The sequence below is a fragment of the Orcinus orca genome, chromosome 1 (genome assembly GCF_937001465.1).
Source record: "Orcinus orca chromosome 1, mOrcOrc1.1, whole genome shotgun sequence".
NCBI classification, from domain to species: Eukaryota; Metazoa; Chordata; class Mammalia; order Artiodactyla; family Delphinidae; genus Orcinus; species Orcinus orca.
In genome coordinates, this window is record NC_064559.1 from 177,397,641 (window position 1) to 177,416,663 (window position 19,023).

Consider the following 19,023-nt stretch of genomic DNA (forward strand, 5'->3'; position numbering starts at 1 on the left):
TTCATTGTGTCCAACTGAGTAACATGTAGTTCCCTAGAACCCCTGTGATCGAGAGCACAGTTTCATAGCTCTGTGTCTTTGCTTTTGCTGGCCCCTCTGCCTGGAAAGCCCATTTCCTCTTCTTTGAATAGTTAACATCAATTCATCCTTCAAGATTCAGTTCAAATGCCTCTTTGTCCAAAAGTCTCTCCTGTTGCTGCCCCAGGCTTGGCTGGGTGCTCCCATATCATGAGTCAAAACTTATCAGTGCCCTTATCACATTCAACTGAAATTACCCCCTTTAATATGTCTCCGCAACTAACTCTCAACCCCTCCCCTCAGGACAGGGACAGGGTCTGATTCATCTGTGTCTCCAGGACCTAGCCCAGGCCTGGCATAGATCAGGCTTCAGTAAGTGTTTGTCAAAGTGAACCAAGTGTTGAGTGATTACCTAATATCCAGGCTTTTCCCGCCTTGACTGTGAGCACCTGCAAAGTCTGGGGATGTAGCCCACAACCAACAGTCCTAACACCTGCACTAGGAGAACACTTTAAACCAGGGCAGAGGGCTGGGATCCAGGCATGTACCAATTGCCTTGTGTATATTTCAGCCCCTCAGATACTGTTCCTTGCATCCCCCTCTCTCAAAGCCAGTTTGATAGCTAAGGTGACAATGAAGCCATCAGGGACAATTTCAGGGTAAGCCTCTACCAGTGAGTTGAGGGTGGTTAAGAGTAGATGAAGGGAAACTGGACCAATGCTTATCTAAGCCCAATACAGATATTCCAGTAACAGACTTGGCCATTCTCCAAAAAGGAGTGCCTTCTGATGGCCTGCTTGGGTGCTGGATAAGCCCTGTAATTATCTGTGTGGTCAGTGTTACACCCACCAGTTCACAGGGCTCTAGGAGAAAAATGACCCTCCTCTGTCCTTGGAAGAAATTATGTTTCTGGGTCTTTGTTTCTCCTGCTGGTAGTGCAAGGAGTTAGGACATTAGCTAACCTTCTGATGGAACTAAAGGGAGCGGGGGAGAGAAAACAGTCATTCAGCGGCCAGGACCAGAGACTCAGAGGAGGAATGAGAGGGGCATTTGTCCAGTCAATGCCAACTCACCTAACGCTATGGGAAGGCCCTGTAAGACCAGAGCAATGGATGCTTCTTAAGAGGACAGAGACTCACAGAGATGACTAGGAACAGGTTCGAGGAGAGCTGGGGACTTTGGGCACGGACCGTGGAGACAGGATAAGGACTTGGTCAGTGGACTATCCGAAATTAGGTCTGAGGATACAAACTTGAAGAAAGGATGCAATACCTGGTGGGACTGCAAGCCAATGATTGAGGAGTAGGCCTGGATAGTGACGTAGATCTCAGGTTGGAAGTCGATGCAAGATCCAGGCACTCGGAAGGGCCGGAGCAGCCCGCCTAGGCAGCGGGAGAGGGCATGGAAAACTTCATCAAACAAGATCTCGCCTGTGGAATCATCCTGAGGGCAATGCAGAGAAAGGTCTCTCAAGGATAACCAAAGGCAGCCCTGAGCGGAGGGCAGAAACAAGCAGCTTCCATGGGTCAGTGGGACTCTTAAGGTTGATCACACATCCAAATACGGTGCCACAGATGAATGGGATCTGTCTTCAAACACCCTCCACTCCTTCCGTTGTGTAAAGGAAACCTGTCTCCTTTCCAAAACGGCATCATTGTGGGATCATTCTTCACTTATCCCAGGCCCCTCCTCTTCTCCTCACTTCCCACCCAATCCTTTCTTCCCACTGTCTCCCCTCAACCAACCCCTTACCACAATGCCAGTAGATGGGCTGAGGTCCAGCTCAATGACAAACCGATACTGCCAGGCCAGGAAGGTGACCCGGGTGGATGGTACAAGGAGGAATGGCCTGGGGACCACCGGTTCCTCTGGCTGCCATCCAGGAGGCAGGACACTGAGGACTTCCAACTCCTGCTCAGACCGAAGCTGACAATTAGGACGGGGAGGAAAGGGAAGAGTCAGGAAGTCACCCCTTTCTTTCCAGGACCTGACTTCCATATCCAAAATGACACACCATTGGTTCTACCTTCTGCAACCCAACCAAGCACTCTTCCGAGCTGGAAAAACAATTAAACAAGATTTCCCCTGGGGAATCATCTTGTGGGCAAAGTCACTTGCCCCTCCTAGAATCAGACCCCTCAGAGTTAGTCTCCCCTCCTGTGTGTTTCCAGCACCCTCCTAAAAAAACAGATCCTCGGGGCTAGCCCTTCACATCCTGTGTGTCTCTGGGCCTCACCAGCATCTCCTGGGGCGTGGCCTGCACAGTCTGATGCAGGTGATTGAGGAACCAAGCCAGGCGAACATTTCGGGATATTCGATAATCCTTTTTCATCAACAGGAACACCTGCCCAGCTTCTTCCACCTGGGGACAAAGAGACATTTAAAAAATCCATAAAAATTCATTAGTTCCTAGTACATATAGATCATGGTGCAAGTAACTTGTCCAAAGAGCTCAGAATCCATTAGTGAGAGGCAAGGCAGCAGAAGTGAAACGTTTACCCCCACCTCAGTGCAAGGGCTTCCCAAGGATTCAATTCTCAACTCTTGGCTCCCATTCCCCCTATAAAGACCTCTATGTAGACCAAGTGACCTTTGCACATTTCAACGGATATGTGAGTTTCTCCTATAAACTCTAAGTTCTATGAGGGTGGGGATTGTGTCTTGCTCTATTTTTATGTCCCTGTGCTTAGCAAATTGCTTAAAACAGAGCAGACAATAATGCCTGGCAGTTTCTCCTAATAAGCCTTGACAACAGCACGCACTAAAGGATCTTCACTGGGTGAATGGCAGCCTACTAGAGACCTCAAAGCCCAGCTTCTGTGGGTCACAGTCTCCCACCCACACCCTTCTCAGCTGTCAACGCTCTAGTTCCTTCCTTCCACTGCCTCATGGGCAGTCGGTTCAACTGTGTCCTAACAAGTGTCAGTTCCCTTGCCCGTGTCCTCACCTGTCACTACACAAGCCCGGCTAAATCTTGACTCAGGATGAATTTGACTTTCTTCCTTATCCACACAAATACCACACCAGCTGTACTTTGACAGAAAGAAACTTGTCACCTCGTCAGTGGTGCCACTTCTAGTGGCCTTTACCAATCCTTTCATTTCTCCCTGGTCAGTAACCTTTCCTTATTCCCCTCAGGTTTTCCAAGCTCTCAACCCCCGCCATCCCAGCAGATAAATGTGCCTACTGTTTCGCAGAGAAAATAAGGGTCAACTGGTCTGAACTCCCCCAATGTTTCCTCCAGATTAACCCTTATCTGTAACATTCCTTTACCCCCTTACTCTTGCCTCAGATGAAAAGATTACTCTCCTCCTGTTTAGACAAACTGCAAATTTCTCCTCCGGTGTTCCTAGTGAGGGGGAAATGACAGGCTGTGAGGAAGTGAGCAGAAGTCAGTGACTACCTGTTGAGAAATGGGATGGTGAAAGGAAGTGAAGATTTTTTTTTTTCAATAATGGGGAAATATGCATGGAGAAGAGATGGAAAAAGTCGTGGAAAAGCAATAATGAAGGGTGCCTGATGTCGGAGAAGAGTGTGGAGAGCAGAGATGCAATGGCTAAAGATGAAGGAAGTCTTTTTTCCTCAGAAGGCAAGCATAAAGAGGTATAGAAACAGATATTAGGAAATGGCATGGATGAGAGAAGGAAGAAGAGGGAAGGAACTCATATTTATTGAGCACCTAAAATACATCCAATTGTACACTGTAAAAGTTCAGTACAAGAATTTCAGACTCAAACAGCCTGGGTTTGAATCCCAATTCAGCCTCTTATTAGCTGTGAGATTGTGGAAAAGGTACTTAAACTATTTAAGCCTCAGTGTCCTCATTTGTAAAATGGAGATAAATCCTAATACCAATCTAATTGTGCTGTCCTGCAGATGAAGGGAAACCGTGCATATGAAGCACTCAGCATGGTGCATGGCACTTATAAGAATATAATAGAAGTCAACTATTACAGGTTATTACCAGGCCCAGTACTAGGCTCTTTACCTAAGTAACTGCATTCAGTCTTCACACAAAACATTCAATAGAAGAAAGCTGAGGTCCAAAAAAGTTAATTTCTCAGCAGAATTCTTAGCAGAATTCGTAGGCATAGGGCCAGAAGTCAAACCCAGGCTTGATGAGCTGCAAAACCCATCTACTGAGTGTGACAACTGGATCACACTGGGGACTTAAGAGCAGAAAAGATTTAAAGTGGTTACAAGAAGGAACACGATGGGGGTTTATAAATAGAAAGGATGCTCTGACATAATCAAAAAGACAATTTAAACATCAATATGATGTGATTTAGTATTATTTTGTGTTTTGTCTCTGCACCATCTAAAATCACATTTTGGGAAAAACTACTCTCTGTTGTACTGTTTCCCTGCACTGGCCTGAGGCAGGCCCTGGCTAGGATTTTGGATTTTATCCAAGAGTTAGGTCAAGCTACCAAACTCTTTTTTCAGCAGGGCAGTACTATTATATCTGCATTCAAAAAAAATTCCATCTGGCTACCACATGACTTAGAAAGATCCCCTAACAACCAGGGGAGATGACAATGGCCGAGACCAGAGCTACTCAAAGTAGCCATTCTGTGAACTGCTTGAGACTGTTGCTGAAGAGACAAGTAGCTGTGTGCTAGAATGCAAAACCAGCACTGCCTTTCACTGAGAGAGTCTTGGACAAGTCAGTTGAACTAACCTTCAAGACAAGTGATCAAGTGAAGTGAGCTCAACTGTACTTTAAGGAATCTTTAAAATAAGATGGACAAGGGGCTTCCCTGGTGGCGCAGTGGTTGAGAGTCCGCCTGCCGATGCAGGGGACACGGGTTCGTGCCCCGGTCCGGGAAGATCCCACATGCCGCGGAGCGGCTGGGCCCGTGAGCCATGGCCGCTGAGCCTGCGCGTCCGGAGCCTGTGCTCCGCAACAGGAGAGGCCACAACAGTGAGAGGCCCGCGTACCGCAAAAAAAAAAAAAAAAAGTGGACTAGAACTGGTGATTAACTGAAGTAGGGAGGAAAGTTAACCAAAAGAAAAGCCAGAAAAACAAGGTGTCAAGGATGACTAAGGCAACATCAGAAACCAGTAAGTTGCAGGATGATTTCCGTTAGCTAGAGAAATCAGATATAGCTATTTCCCATCATTTCTAACCACCATCCCCCTCAAAAGGTCCCATCAAACTGAACGCTCTTATTGCCAAACTCCTAAAAAGACAAAAGGGGTCTACTGGCAAAGAAGGAAACTGCAGCAATTACCTGCCCTCTCTTTCTCTGATCCTTGGTCTCAAGAGGAGATACTCCCATAAATAAACAAATAGAAAAGATGGCCTTCTCCCTGATTAACATCTCGAAAATTCTGCCAGATTGCCTAATTTCTTTCCCACAGTGTTAGTCTATTAACTTGGGTATACTTACATATTGTACTGTAAAACATTTAATATTAACTTTTCATTGGTATTTTGTCAACACCCTTATAAGAAATTCAAGGCCTGATGGCTTCCATATGTATGATTAGAGCACCAATAAACACCATAAAATATATTCATTTGCATTGGGCTTTGGCTTTCTCAGAGAAAGCGCAACTGTGCTCAATGCCAGTAGGCAACCTCTCCCTCAGGATTGGCTGAACTGGTGTGGGTATGATATTAGTGTCCTCTCTCGTCTACAAGTTGACTATGCTGGATCCTTGCCAAGGTTCTTATCTAAAAAAGGACGGGCTGGGCTCAGTATTATCAGAATAGGAAGGATATCCCAGTTCAGCAGCCCTTTCTGTTTATCACTCTATCCCCAGAGCCTGGTGCATTGCTTGGCAATAGGATGCTCAATAAAATTTTGCTGAATAAGTGAATTCACTATATGTTCTAAGCTAAGCAAAGGAAACGCGGCATTTAAAATGAATCACAGGCAGTACAACTTTTCTTAAGGTAAGGTAATCTTAACACTAGTCTCCATATTTTTCCTTTTGTTCTTCTTTGGTGCTTAGTGAAGACTTTTTTGCAAATACCAGCCTGTTTCAGTTATGCAAGGAAATATCCAGGAAAGGAGTTTTGGCCCATATTGAGCCAGGGTTAAAGGAGGGAGCACCATAAGGACAGTTGGGGACACTTGCTCACTTCATCTTCTAGGACTAAAATCCTGGCCACTCTGGGTTTAATAAATGAATCCTTCCATGATTCCCTACACTGTTTGTTATCTCTGCTAGGCATTCACAAAGCAGTCTGGACTACTTAATAGCATCCACCAGTCATAATGAAGAATTTGTGTATTTTTTAATGTTGGTTTCCCCTACAAGTGCAGAAGCTCCAGGGAGGTAGGGGCTGTCTGTGTTGTTCTTTGTTGTATCTCTAGTAACTAGCGCAGTGCCAAGACACATTAAGGGTTTGAATATTTGTTGAATGAATGTATGAATGAGGGGAATTGCTCTCGCAAGCTATATTTATTCTCTTCTCTATTTCAAGCTATGTTCTTAGTATCTTACCAGAGATTCCTAATTTTTCATTTTTTTCAACATCTGGCTTTTGTTGTTCAAGAGTTCTCATCCTTCCTCATCTGCTTTATGGAAAAACTAACCCAGTCTGTTGTTTGGACTTTGCCTCCCTGAAAGTTGTTTTTACCAAGTTTTTTTTCACTAGTATGTTCTTTACTGGTATCATCTTCTTTTCTACAATTCTGGAATCGGGGGAAGGGGAGTTGTGTAAACTTGAATAGATCTGTTTTAGACAGAATTACAGTATTATGGAAAGAAAATGTGATATGATAGCTGAGATTCTGGGCTTGAATTTTAGTTTCCTCCTCTATAAAATACCACCACCTACCCCAATGATGGGTGAAAGCACACTGTAAAGTTAAAAGTGTCACATAAATGCACATAGTAGTGGTAACAAGGTGCTGCTTCTTTGAGTCTGGAGGAAGTCCTGCACAGCCATTCCCCTCAGCTTTTTTGGCTCACCCCCACTTAGCTGGCAGAGTTGGAAATTTCTTCACACTGAGCCAGAGTCTGTCTTGTTGGTATTACCTTGGCCTGCTCTTGAAATCTGTTCTCTTGAACATATCTAACTCACTTTGGGTTTTACCTCCTGAGGCCACACAGGGAAAACTCTGAACCTCTGCCAAAGGAGAAGCTATCAAACATCTGATGATGGTTCTGAGTCTTTGATTCTCCATAATAAACATCTCCAGGTTCCTTAAATGTAGCTCAAACGGCATGGTTTCGGGCTTCCCTGGTGGCGCAGTGGTTAAGAATCCGCCTGCCAATGCAGGGGACACGGGTTCGAGCCCTGGTCCGGGAAGATCCCACATGCCGCGGAGCAACTAGGCCCGTGAGCCACAACTACTGAGCCTGCACTCTAGAGCCCGCGAGCCACAACTGCTGAAGCCCGCGTCCCTAGAGCCCGTGCTCTGCAACAAGAGAAGCCACCGCAATGAGAAGCCCGCACAACAAGAGTAGCCCCCGCTTGCTGCAACTAGAGAAGGCAAAGACCCAACGCAGCCAAAAATAAATAAAAATAAAATAAAACAAAAAGAAAACGGCATGGTTTCAAGTTCCCTCACTATTTTAGATCTTAGATCACGTGCCTACGAATGAACTCTGGTTGGTCTACTTTTCAACTTAAAATGTGGGGGCCAGAATAGAGCACAATACCCAGGTGAGGTCACAGATTCAGAATCTCCTAGATTCTATTTACTTCAGGCGAAGCTTTACCATGCTACTGACCCAAGAAACCTCTCTGACTTTCTCGCTTCTGCTGCTGCTTGGACACATCCCCCATTCTCTCCTCATGCAGCTGGCTTTTTTGGGACACACACAATTATTCAATTCGTCCTATTACATTGGATAAATCCAGCCTATTTTCTATTGTGAGGCCTGACTACTGTTTTGTCTGCTAGTAAATCCCTTTCCAGCTTAATTTCCCTGCTAATTTGATCAGGATGCCATCAAGTCCTCATCCAAGTCCCAAGAGGACAAAGGCAAGGTGAGCATGCATTCATTTATCAGTCAACAAATTTACGGAGAGCCTGATACATGCTAGCACTGGGCTGGTCCTAAGGATACAATGGAAAGCAAAAATTGGCATTCTCTGCCCTCGCAAGATTTATCCTATAATGGAGGAAAAAACTAATCAAATAATCACTCTAAATACTACATTAATACAAACTAAGTGTGCCAAGGATAAGAATGTGGTTTTATGACAGCATGTAACAAAGTAACCTGACTCAGGCAAGAGTCTTAAGAGAAAGTGACCCTGAAGACTGAGCAGGGTTGGCCTAGTGAGGAGGGAAAGGGGAATACTCCAGATGGAGGATATAAACAAGCACTGTCCTATTAGAAGATTTTCTTCACACTACTTGTTAGTAGGCTGCTTAATTCCACTGCTGTGCAGCTTCCATTTCTCCACCTTGTTTCGAAGGTTATTTTGAATGACAGACTGACTCTTCCAAGGCCAAACTGAAGTCTAGTTCACCAATCAGTTCTTATAGAATCCACTCTCTTGAAACCAGGAACATTTCCTAACTCGAGTTTTCTCGCAACATTCCCCCCATACATGATCCTTCCAAGTCAACGACTACATTTTCACAAACATCATCTCTAAGTTTTCTTCACATTCAAGAGGTGATTTAACAGAACTAAAGACTCAAGAGTTAATTAAAGCAGCTAGAATGGTATTTTTCCAAGTGTGATCCAAGGACCAGCAGCATCAGAACCACCTGAGGTGCTTGTTAAAATGCAGGTTCCTGGGCACCATCCAAGACCAATTGAATTAAGAGCTGAGAGAGCTTGGGAAGCTATACGTAACAAGCTCCCCCAAGTGATTTTTTGCTTTACTGTTTGAGAATCCCTGAATTAGTTGTGTTCTCCCAGCACCCACACTCATATGGAGCTTTAATCACTGATACTTAATCCTTCTGAGTCTGAAGTGCACTGGAGCAGTCTGGCAAAGGGAAAGCAGGGTTTCTAAGTCAGAGATCTGGATTTAAATCTGGCTCTACTACTTGCTATCTAGGTGAGCTTGGACAAGTTAGTTTTCCCAGGCCTCAGTTTCTTCATCTATAACATGTGGATAAGAATGTCTACTTCAGGGACTTCCTTGGTGGCGCAGTGGTTAAGAATCCGCCTGCCAATGCAGGGGACACGGGTTTGAGCCCTGGTCCGGGAAGATCCCACATGCCACGGAGCAACTAAGCCCATGCGCCACAACTACTGAGCCTGCACTCTAGAGCCCGCGAACTACAACTACTGAGCCCAAGTGCCACAACTACTGAAGCCCGTGCGCCTAGAGCCCGTGCTCCACAACAAGAGAAGCCACCGCAACGAGAAGCCCGCGCACCGCCACAAAGAGTAGGTCCCACTCGCTGCAACTAAAGAAAAGCCCACGTGCAGCAACGAAGACCCAATGCAGCCAAAAATAAATAAATAAATTTTAAAAAAAGGAAAAGAATGTCTACTTCAGAAGGATGCTGTGGCATTTAATCAGGAGAGTCAGAACAATGACAGAGGAAGCCTATCATTCTTTGGAAAATTTATTGAGGCCTATATACCATTTATAGCAAGATGAATAAAACATTATCAGGCACTGTGCTGCATACCACGTATACCAGGATGAAGCAAACATTGTCCATCTCGTTAATCTGTTGTTTGTTCATTGCCTCTGTCCCTTGGTGGTTAAGGTATAAATTATTCCTGGACTTTTCCAACCGCTGTGCTGTTTTCTGTTAACAGAATCCCACAAAATAATGTAGTCTCCACCTGCCCTTGAACCACTGTACTTATGCCAAAGTCCTGAACCTCTAGCACGGCTTCAACCTGAATCTTCTTCACCAGCCTTCTCTCTCACCCACCTCCACCTGAGTTCGAGCACCTCGGATCAAACGCTGGTTCTGCTGCTTATTAGTATAAGGCCTTGGTGAAGTTACTTACACTCTCTGTGCCTTAATTTCCTCATCTGAGAAACAGGGATAGTAAGAGTGCTTTTTTTTTTTTAAGATTTTTTTGATGTGGACCATTTTTTTTAAAGATTTTTTTGATGTGGACCATTTTTAAAGTCTTTATTGAATTTGTTACAATATTACTTCTGTTTTATGTTTTGGTTTTTTGGCCGCGAGGCATGTGGGATCTTAGCTCCCCGACCAGGGATCGAACTCGCACCCGCACCCCCTACACTGGAAGGCTTAGTCTTAACCACTGGACTGCCAGGGAAGTCCCAACGGTGCCTATTTCACAGGGGTTTTCCCAGTATTAGATGATACTCAGTAAGCACTCATGTTAGCTATTCTCACTGCCACTGCGTCCACACTGGCAGCTGCTTCATCTTAGTTTTCTGAAGGTCCTCAGCTCCTCCTTACCTCAGGATTTTCACTATTCCCTTTGCCTGTAATGCATGCGCTCTGCCTCTTCTCACAGCCACCTTCCACTCCTTCTTCCGGCTTAAATGTCATTCCTCTGAGGCTTTCTGATCCACCCCCTCCACTGAACAATTAGGTTAAGAACCCCTGTTAAACACTCATTCAATCTGTACTTTTCCTTTGAAGCGCTTATTATCATAATTCAACATGTGCACTCCATTAGAATAGGGAATGTGTCTTACACTGCTCCACATCCACCCTGATAATTAGCACAATTCTGAGTCCATAGCAGCAGCATGAAATAATTTAAGTATCTGAGGAATGAATGACTTCTTAAATCTGACTATGCCCAATATTTCTCTCTTGGAATTGTAATAACATCTAACGATCAGTCACTTTTCTGCTCAGGGGCAGAACTCTTCACTCCCTTTACCTTCTGAGATAAAATTTTCAGAAATGTAAATCAAGAATTCAACAAATGAACTTTTGGCTGAGTGAGACTTCCAGGAGCGTATGTCTTGACTCCAAGTTCCCTTAGATCTGCACTGCTCAATATGGTAGCCACTACCATATGGGGCTACTGAGCACTAGAGATGTTGCTAGTCCAAAGTGAGATATGCTGTAAAACACACTCTGGATTTTAAAGACTTGGTACAATAAAAGAATGTTAAATATCTCATAATTTTTAATATTTATTACATATTGAAATGATGTTTTGGAAATAATGGGGTTAAAGAAAAATATATTATTAAAGTTAATTTTACCTGTTTTTACCTTTTTAAATGTGGCTACTAGAAAACTGACATATATGCCTTGCATTGGATGCAATGCTGTTTCAGACTACCTGCCTAACAGGTATGTTGTATTTCACCACAACATCCCTCCATTTCTTCTCATTTTAATCCATAACAAAACATACTCCAAATACCTTCATCGGTTTTCCTCAATGATATTTCTGATGCACAGGCTACTCCATCACCCCTGTCAACACATCTGATCCTTTTTAATAGGGTAGTTTCCTACAACCATATTTAATCTTGGGGCTCGCGACATCGTATTGGAGATTTACCATCCTGTGGCTACTTTATTATTTATACTGTAAACATTATGACTAAGAACACAAGATCTACAGCAGACCACCAGTTTTGGAGTCCTGGCTCTGGTACTTACTAGCTGTGCAACTTTATTACTCTTAATATCTATCTCTGTGCCTCAGTTTCCTCAACCGAAAAATGGGGATGATAATATTGTCTACTGCATAGGGTTCAGAGTATTAATTGATGTTGGTAAAGTGCTGAGATGGTCCCTGACACACGGTAAGCATTCAATAAGTAATGACAACTATCTGCATCATACACATCTCTCACCCTTCCCATCTACTCATATATTCTCTTGTAACACTGCGCCCCTCTCCTAGTGACGTTGTTCTTTCCAAATCTGAGATTTTACACTCAGATCTTCTAACTCCAAAACTCTGCTACACCCCAGCTGAGAGTAGCACTTGGGTAAGGTACTTCTCTCGATTTTCAGTTTCTTACCTGTAAATGACAGTGGGTATTGCCACCTTCCTTTGCACAAGTTTGAATGACACAATGTATATAAAGTTCCTTGCATGGTCCTTGGCACCTTATGGATACTTTATTTGCATTTTCTGATTTAAAACATGTGACCATAACAATACACCAATGATAAGTACTTTATGGAGAAGGAAACAGGCCGGGAAGTTAAGACTTGCCCGAAGTTGCACAGATAGTTACACGGCAGCGCCAATACCGGAACGAGGCTTCTCTCTGAGTCAAATGTTTTTTCATGAAACCAAAGCTGCTCTCCAAAAGCATGAGCGCTAGAACTAAATTCATGCTGTTTATGGCATTCCAATATTTGAAGAAATGCAGCAACTGGCAAAGCTGCCCACTGAAACTGCAACGGAAAATCAAAATACAGGTTTTCTTAATACCATTTTGAGGTCAAAGAACCCGAGAACCCTAGAGTTGGCGTCGTGGATGAAATTTCGGCAAACAAAACAGCGACAAGCTCCTCCTCTAGGCCCCCCGGGAAAGTGCGGGGAAGGAGATAACGAATGTTTGGGTTTCGGGCTGACCCGGCGGCTCCGGACCCGGAGGAGGCCACGGCCGCACCCGGCCGCCGGACCCTCCCCCTCGGATCTCGGGACCCAGCGCTGCGCCCGCCCGCCCCTCACCTCCGGCTCCGGGCGCTCCGAGGCCATCACACAGCCCTCCCGCGCTGGCCCGGGCCAGAGAAGCGGCTCCGCTCGTGACCCCTGACCCGGCGGCCTGGCGACCAGCGAGACAGGAAGTGAGGGGGAGGGCCGAGTCCTGAGCTTTCCGATTGGCTGACTTGGGAAACGGAAGAGGAAGTCTTTGACACCGCCCCTGTTGCCGCAATGCAGGTGAGGGCCAGGTTGGCGCTAGTGACCGCCAGCTAGCTTCGGGTATCGGGGACCGAGAGTGGGCTGGCGGAGGAGGGAGTGAGGAGTTGGGGCTGAGAGGAGGGGGTAGAGCCCTCGACCGTCGAATAAGGGGACGCGCGATGGGGCAGAGGCCCACTGGCGAGGGAGCGGCGCAGATGAGAGATGGGGGTGGAGGCCGGCTGACAGGAGACAGACTGCGGTTAAGTCGGGAGGGAGAAGGCAGCACTGACTTGCTAGGGTGTGGGAAAGGATCAGGTTGAGGTGCAGTCCAAGGAAGACGGCTCAAGAAAGTGGTGGATCGGCTCAGGCCCCGGCCTCGGCTGTTGGATGGCCGTTGTCGGATGCCGACAGAACAGGTAATCTGTAATTGGAGAGAAGCCCGAGGGTGGAAGGAATTGTGGGACCGCGGTGGCCAAAAGCCAGACTAATATAATCTGAGGCCGTGGGTGGAACCCAGGATCAAGGCTTCTGTCCTGCACGTTGGCAATTTGCTAAGACAGTTTTGCTTCATTCTTCCTAGTCTGTGCCCGTTTTTCATTTGTCACTTAGTTTCTTGCAGCTGGTAGCCTCTCCGTAAGTTTTTATAGGTTGACTAAGCTTGTGAAAGGGGCACAGGAATATTGGCACAGAGATAAAATGAGTGCAGATTAATTTAGCAAGGAGGAGGTTGAAGGAGCAAAGACTGAGGGCAAATGAAGGTGGGGGATGGCTGCGGTGGTGGCGGCGGCAGTGGCAGGTATTCAGAAGAGGCTTCATGTGTAGGTAGATTTTCCAGAGATTGTATCATGGGCAAGAATGGCTACACTCACCGGCAGGTTTTAGGACAGAGGAAGTCAGAGTATGTATGCTGCAGAGGTGCCCAAAAGACAATAAACCCCAGGCATTAGGTCTGGTGAAAATTACTCAGTGGGAGAGAATAGAGTGTACCTAATACAGAGAAAAACCAGGCCTGGATTAGGAGCAATGAGAGAAAGGAATCAGTAGGTAGGAGGAATTGAGGTCAGATGAATGGGTGTAAAGGTCTAAGGGTTGACGCTGTCTGTAACCCTAATACCAAAGAAAGTAAACAACCTGGCTCTCACTATGCCAATGAGATCCTGTGTCACTGGACTGGTATCGCACACTGTCATCCTGGCTTTTCAGCCTTCCTCTGTATGTGTCATCCTCACACTCCTCTGAGTAACCAACCTATTCCTATTGGTGCAGAGGGAGGAGAAGCAGCTTGAGGCATCATTAGATGCACTGCTGAGTCAAGTGGCTGATCTGAAGAATTCGCTGGGGAGTTTCATTTACAAGTTGGAGAATGAATATGACCGGCTGACCTGGTAAGGGTTGCCAGGGCAAGCTGGGGAGGGCTCCATGGATGGGGGGCCAGGCCACCTGCTGGCTAGGACATCTCCAGTGACGTAACCATTTATCAGTTTGCAAACATCTCTTGATTTAGAAAGAGTTGGGTTTCCCAACATTTAACACTGAAGTTGGCTTTGGGCCCCCATGGTAAGGAAGTAGAGAAATGCCCAGTTTCCCAGCCCAGGTTCTCACTAGCTTTTTTTTTTTTTTTTTTGGCGGTACACGGGCCTCTCACTTTTGTGGCCTCTCCCGTTGTGGAGCACAGGCTCCGGACACGCAGGCTCAGCGGCCATGGCTCATGGGCCCAGCCTCTCTGCGGCATGTGGGATCTTCCCGGACCGGGGCACGAACCCGCGTCCCCTGCAGCGGCAGGTGGACTCTCAACCACTGCGCCACCAGGGAAGCCCCTCTCACTAGCTTTTGATTCTCATCATTTGACTTCTCTGGGAGGAGGTCCTCCCGCAGTGGGTCCTCCCACTACAGTAATCATACTGGATCTCTTGCCGTGGATGTTGCTGAGTCTTTTAGGTCCAATCTACTCTGGAAGTGTGGATACTATTTTTAGGCCAGAAGGGAGACTTTTACCCAGTTTCTGAAGTTTTAGTGATAATAGTGTAGCCATGGTTCCTATTTTGCCATTGTCCTTAGCCCCTTTCAAATATAGTAGTCCCCCCTAATCTGTGGGGGATAAGTTCTAAGACCCTCTGTGGATTCCTGAAACTGTGATAGTACTGAAACCTTTACTGTATATACTATGTTTTTTTTTCTATACTAATGGGGTGGGTAGCGTATACAGCATGGATATGCTGGACAGAGGGGTGATTAACGTCCTGGGTGGGACAGAGCAGGATGAAGCAAGATTTCGTCACAGTGCTCAGAACAGCGCCCAGTTTAAAACTTATGGATTGTTTTTTTCTGGAATTTGCCATTTAATATTTTTGGACTGTGGTTGACCACAGGTAGATGAAATCTCGGAAGGTGAAACTGCAGATAAGGGGGGCCTGCTATAATGACCTGCCTTTCTTCTCCGTCTGTATCAGAAACTGAAAGTGTGTCCCTCTTTCTTAACCCCATAATCCCTGTGAGCCAGGCTAGTTCCTGCCCAGGCCAGCCGTAGGGCTATGAGTGTTTTGGGGGTGAGTCTGGGTATTCCTAGTCTGAAGGACCCCCTTTGAGGCTCCTTTACTGGGAACATTCTGACACCTTCTTTCCACCACCAGGCCATCTGTCCTGGACAGCTTTGCCTTGCTCTCTGGACAGCTGAACACTCTGAACAAGGTCTTGAAGCATGAAAAGACACCACTGTTCCGTAACCAGGTCATCATCCCTCTGGTGTTGTCCCCAGACCGAGATGAAGATCTCATGGTAAGAGGAGGAGAGGGGTGCAACTTGGGAAATTAAGTTCTTAGATGAGGACTGAGGGCACAGTGGTTGGTTGGCTATTCTAGAAGTTCTGAATCTGCAGCAGTGTGTGGCAGTAAGAAGCGAGGGCTGCATTTCGGAGGCTTTGCTTTTTGTCCTTCTGGAGTTGGGAGAGCCATTCCCAAACTGAATTAATCTGAGGCATATGTCACCAAGACAAAGACCTTTTTCCTCCAACACCTGTCTTGAGCAGAAAGTATGTTCTTTTGTGACTTTTTCTTTTTTTTCTTTTTTTTTTTGTTGTTGTTGTCATTGTTTTTTGGCTGAGCTGCGCGGCATGTGGGATCTTAGTTCCCCGACCAGGGATCCAGCCCGTGCTCCCTGCAGTGAAAGCACGGAGCCTTAACCTTTGGACCACCAGGGAAGTCCCTGACTTTTTCTCTTTCAATCTTTGATTTAAATGTGGCAGAAATAGGTTTATCCTTAGGTCTGGTAGAGATAGGGGAGTGAGTAGACAGAACTGAAGGATGGAGTGAGGGGGATAGTGTCTTAGGAAACCAGATATTGTTAGTCTCAGGTTGTGTTTTCCCTGAAAATGCACTGTTTGCCTGTGGAAGGAACTATGTGTATATCAGGCCAGATTGAATCTTGGAGTGCAGAGTAGGATCAATAAAATCTGTGTGTTACAGAGGCAGACTGAAGGACGGGTACCTGTTTTTAGCCATGAGGTGGTCCCTGACCATCTGAGAACCAAGCCTGACCCTGAGGTAGAAGAGCAAGAGAAGCAGCTGACAACGGATGCTGCCCGCATTGGTGCTGATGCAGCTCAGGTTGGACTGAGTCACTGCCCTGCTGCCCCCACCCCAAATTTTATCATGAGAAGCTGGGCATTACCACCTCTGTATGGTAGGGATGCACAGCTGGTTACCCTCAGTTGCCCCTGGAATAGCCCAAGGAAGAAACTTCCCCGTAATCATTTCTTGCTTGCCCTAATCTCTGCACAAATTTATGTGTGTTGCAGAAGCAGATCCAGAGCTTGAATAAAATGTGCTCAAACCTTCTGGAGAAAATCAGCAAAGAGGAACGAGAAGCGGAGAGTGGAGGTATGGAGGGATTGGTGGCAAAACGGAGGAGGAAAGAGGGATAAGATCAATAGGAAGGGTGGTGTTGGTAGTGGTGAAGTGAGGACGAAAGGATGTGCTGCTTGGGAAAAGGTATGCGTCCATTCTGTTAGCCTTTTGTATTTCTGGCCAGCCCTGGAGCAGGTGGAAGAAATGGGCAAAGGGAGAAGGGAGTATTCTGAGATAGTCATGGGGGTCCTCTGGCTCTTCCTCTGGGCTGCCAGGGAGCCTAGATTCTGCTGAAGTCAGAACTCCAAGCCCTGGTACCCATACTGGTCTTCCTGCTGCTAGGTTCGGTCCAGGGCCAGAGGCATACCTCGGGGTCCCCACTTACCTTTTTCTTCAGGTCTCCGGCCGAACAAGCAGACCTTTAACCCAGCAGACACCAATGCGTTAGTGGCAGCTGTTGCCTTTGGGAAGGGGCTGTCTAATTGGAGGCCTTCAGGCAGCAGTGGTCCTGGCCAGCCGGGCCAGCCAGGAGCTGGGACAATCCTCGCAGGAGCCTCAGGACTACAGCAGGTGCAGATGGCAGGAGCTCCGAGTCAGCAGCAGCCAATGCTCAGTGGGGTGCAGATGGCCCAAGCAGGTCAACCAGGTAAGGTGACAGGGATTGGCATGGTGGCAGACCTTGAGCAGGGAAGTGGGAATAAGCTGGGTTATCTGGGGCCCCAGCGTCCCCAGAGCTGGAGATACTCTCCTTTTCTCCCTTGGACTGTGACCCAGAAAAAAAACTTTTGGAGTAAAAGTCTCATTTGAGACCCTTAATAGGTACCTGACAATGAGGAAGAACTTTGACAAGCAGAAACTGCTCTCGCCTCCCACCCCATCTCAGACCTCGGTCTCAACTACCCTTCTGTCCCCTTTAACTCTGGGTATTAGGTGTGTTCTCACTGTCTTGTCTTAGGTAGAAAAATGAATGGTCAGACCTTCATTAGGACCATTGGGTAGGTGTGTTGGGAATGGACAAGCAGGCAAGTTTCCCGGTGCTGCGTGTATTCCTTTCTCTGTATCCTGTCTCTCCTGCTCGCTTTTAGTAATTATAAGAGCAGCCTGGCAGAGTTCAGATGCAAGCAGCTAGAAGAGATATTTTCTTCCAAGCTGTCCAGACAAAGGGACAATTAAAATAAGAGAGAACATAGCACTCTTTTACCTGTGACATTAAATGGGGGTCCCACAGATTTAGTTCTCTTTTTCTAGGAGGGGGTGAGCAGGAGCCAGGTGTGTTCCAACCCCTCCCACTATTCCTCCTCCTAGACATCTTCAGGGAGAGGGCTGGACGAAGAGCCATACCTCTGAGCCTTGCCGTCCAGGGTCAGATGCCACAGAGATTCTGAGATGATAGCGGAGGTGCAGAAGGGAACCTGAGGGACCACATTTCTGATTTACCATGAACGTCTTACTGTGCTTCAGGTGTCTTTCTTCATGTTCCTTTTAGGGAAAATGCCAAGTGGAATAAAAACCAACATCAAGTCGGCTTCCATGCATCCCTACCAGCGGTGAGTGTGGCCGACAACCTCCACTCCCAGGTGCTCTTTGCAGAGTTGGGCAGTGAAGCTGCCTTTTGCCCAAAGCTGACCTAGATGGGTATAATAAAAAGAATACGGGCTTTCAGCCACAGACAGATCCCATCTCCACTGCCGACTAGCTGTGTGACTTTGGGCAAGTGACCTAATTTTTCTGAGCCGGTTTTCTTGTTTATAAATGGTGATAATACCTACCTCATAGGGTTGTTGTGAGGATTAAAATGGGAAAATGAATGTAAAACACTTGGCACAGTCTATGAAATAATGGGTATTCAATAAATGAGAGTTTCTACAGCCACTTCTCCCCACTGCCCCCTCTTCAGTCCTCGATCCAGAACTTATCCTGATCTGATACTGCTTCATGTCTGTGGTGAGCTGATGGACACAAGATCATGGACCACTCAGCTCTGTTTGAAAGCCTGTGCTTATTTCGTGCTGCCAGAAACGGTGACAGCCTCTGTGTCCCTAGAGGCCTGCTGTCTCCGCAGGCCTTCCTGCCCAGATTCCATCCTGGCCATCTCTCCAAGCTGCAGGTGACGAGGCTTCTGGTCTGAGACAGACCGTCCACTTGTGGCTCTGGAGAAGCTCAGGCCTGCTCTGTTCTCCATCCTCTGAGAAGCCAGTTCAGCTCTTATCTGGGAAATAGTCACAAAGTACCCTGTCCTTTACCCTACACCTCACACACGAAGGAAGATGTTGAAGGCCCGGTATATGGGGGCTTCTTCAGGAAGTGGCTCTACCAGGCAGGACGATGTGAGAAAGGGTTTTTCTTAGCAGATGAAAAAGTCCCTTGTTCCCCAGACTCTTTTTTTCTTATTTTAGAGGGAGAGGGGAATTGCACCTCACACCATCTTTCATCATGGTTGAGTTATCCTCATAATTTGCCTGGTTCCTGGGCT

The 19,023-nt window shown here is 46.5% G+C and overlaps 2 protein-coding genes across 9 annotated transcripts in view; one reads left to right on the plus strand and one right to left on the minus strand.

Annotated features, from left to right (window-relative positions):
* Positions 1–12,665, minus strand: part of SZT2 (SZT2 subunit of KICSTOR complex) — a 227,496-nt gene extending 214,831 nt beyond the window's left edge. For 4 of the 6 annotated variants that reach the window (XM_049693960.1, XM_033421925.2, XM_012531903.3 and 1 more), the window contains exons 1-4: positions 12,538–12,665; positions 2,255–2,380; positions 1,771–1,944; positions 1,291–1,461 (exon numbers count right to left, since the gene is read on the minus strand). In XM_049693960.1, the coding sequence (XP_049549917.1) occupies positions 1,291–1,461; positions 1,771–1,944; positions 2,255–2,380; positions 12,538–12,564 (498 nt within the window). In that variant the 5' untranslated portion in view covers positions 12,565–12,665. Of the gene's footprint in view, positions 1–1,290; positions 1,462–1,770; positions 1,945–2,254; positions 2,381–12,294; positions 12,450–12,537 lie in introns of those variants that run through there. The other 2 variants (XM_033421926.2, XM_033421927.2) reach the window with 2 other exon arrangements.
* MED8 (mediator complex subunit 8) lies at positions 12,608–18,422 on the plus strand. Of its 3 annotated transcripts, none has more exons than XM_033421934.2 (7): positions 12,608–12,747; positions 13,975–14,093; positions 15,339–15,483; positions 16,170–16,310; positions 16,502–16,583; positions 16,948–17,196; positions 17,856–18,026. In XM_033421934.2, the coding sequence occupies exons 1-7, from the start codon at positions 12,742–12,744 to the stop codon at positions 17,933–17,935; spliced, it is 822 nt and encodes a 273-aa protein (XP_033277825.1). In that variant the 5' UTR covers positions 12,608–12,741; the 3' UTR covers positions 17,936–18,026. The 3 variants fall into 3 exon arrangements, with proteins under 3 accessions (XP_033277825.1, XP_012387320.1, XP_033277824.1); XM_012531866.3 differs by lacking the exons at positions 12,608–12,747; positions 17,856–18,026 and adding exons at positions 12,754–13,124; positions 18,037–18,422; XM_033421933.2 differs by lacking the exon at positions 12,608–12,747 and adding an exon at positions 12,754–13,124.
* The last annotated feature ends 601 nt before the right edge of the window (positions 18,423–19,023 follow it).

Coding starts and splice junctions, on each gene's coding strand:
- MED8 (XM_033421933.2), top strand. Junction 14,094..15,338: donor GAATATGACCGGCTGACCTG/GTAAGGGTTGCC, acceptor TTCCACCACCAG/GCCATCTGTCCTGGACAGCT. Junction 17,197..17,855: donor GGCCCAAGCAGGTCAACCAG/GTAAGGTGACAG, acceptor TCCTCCTCCTAG/ACATCTTCAGGGAGAGGGCT.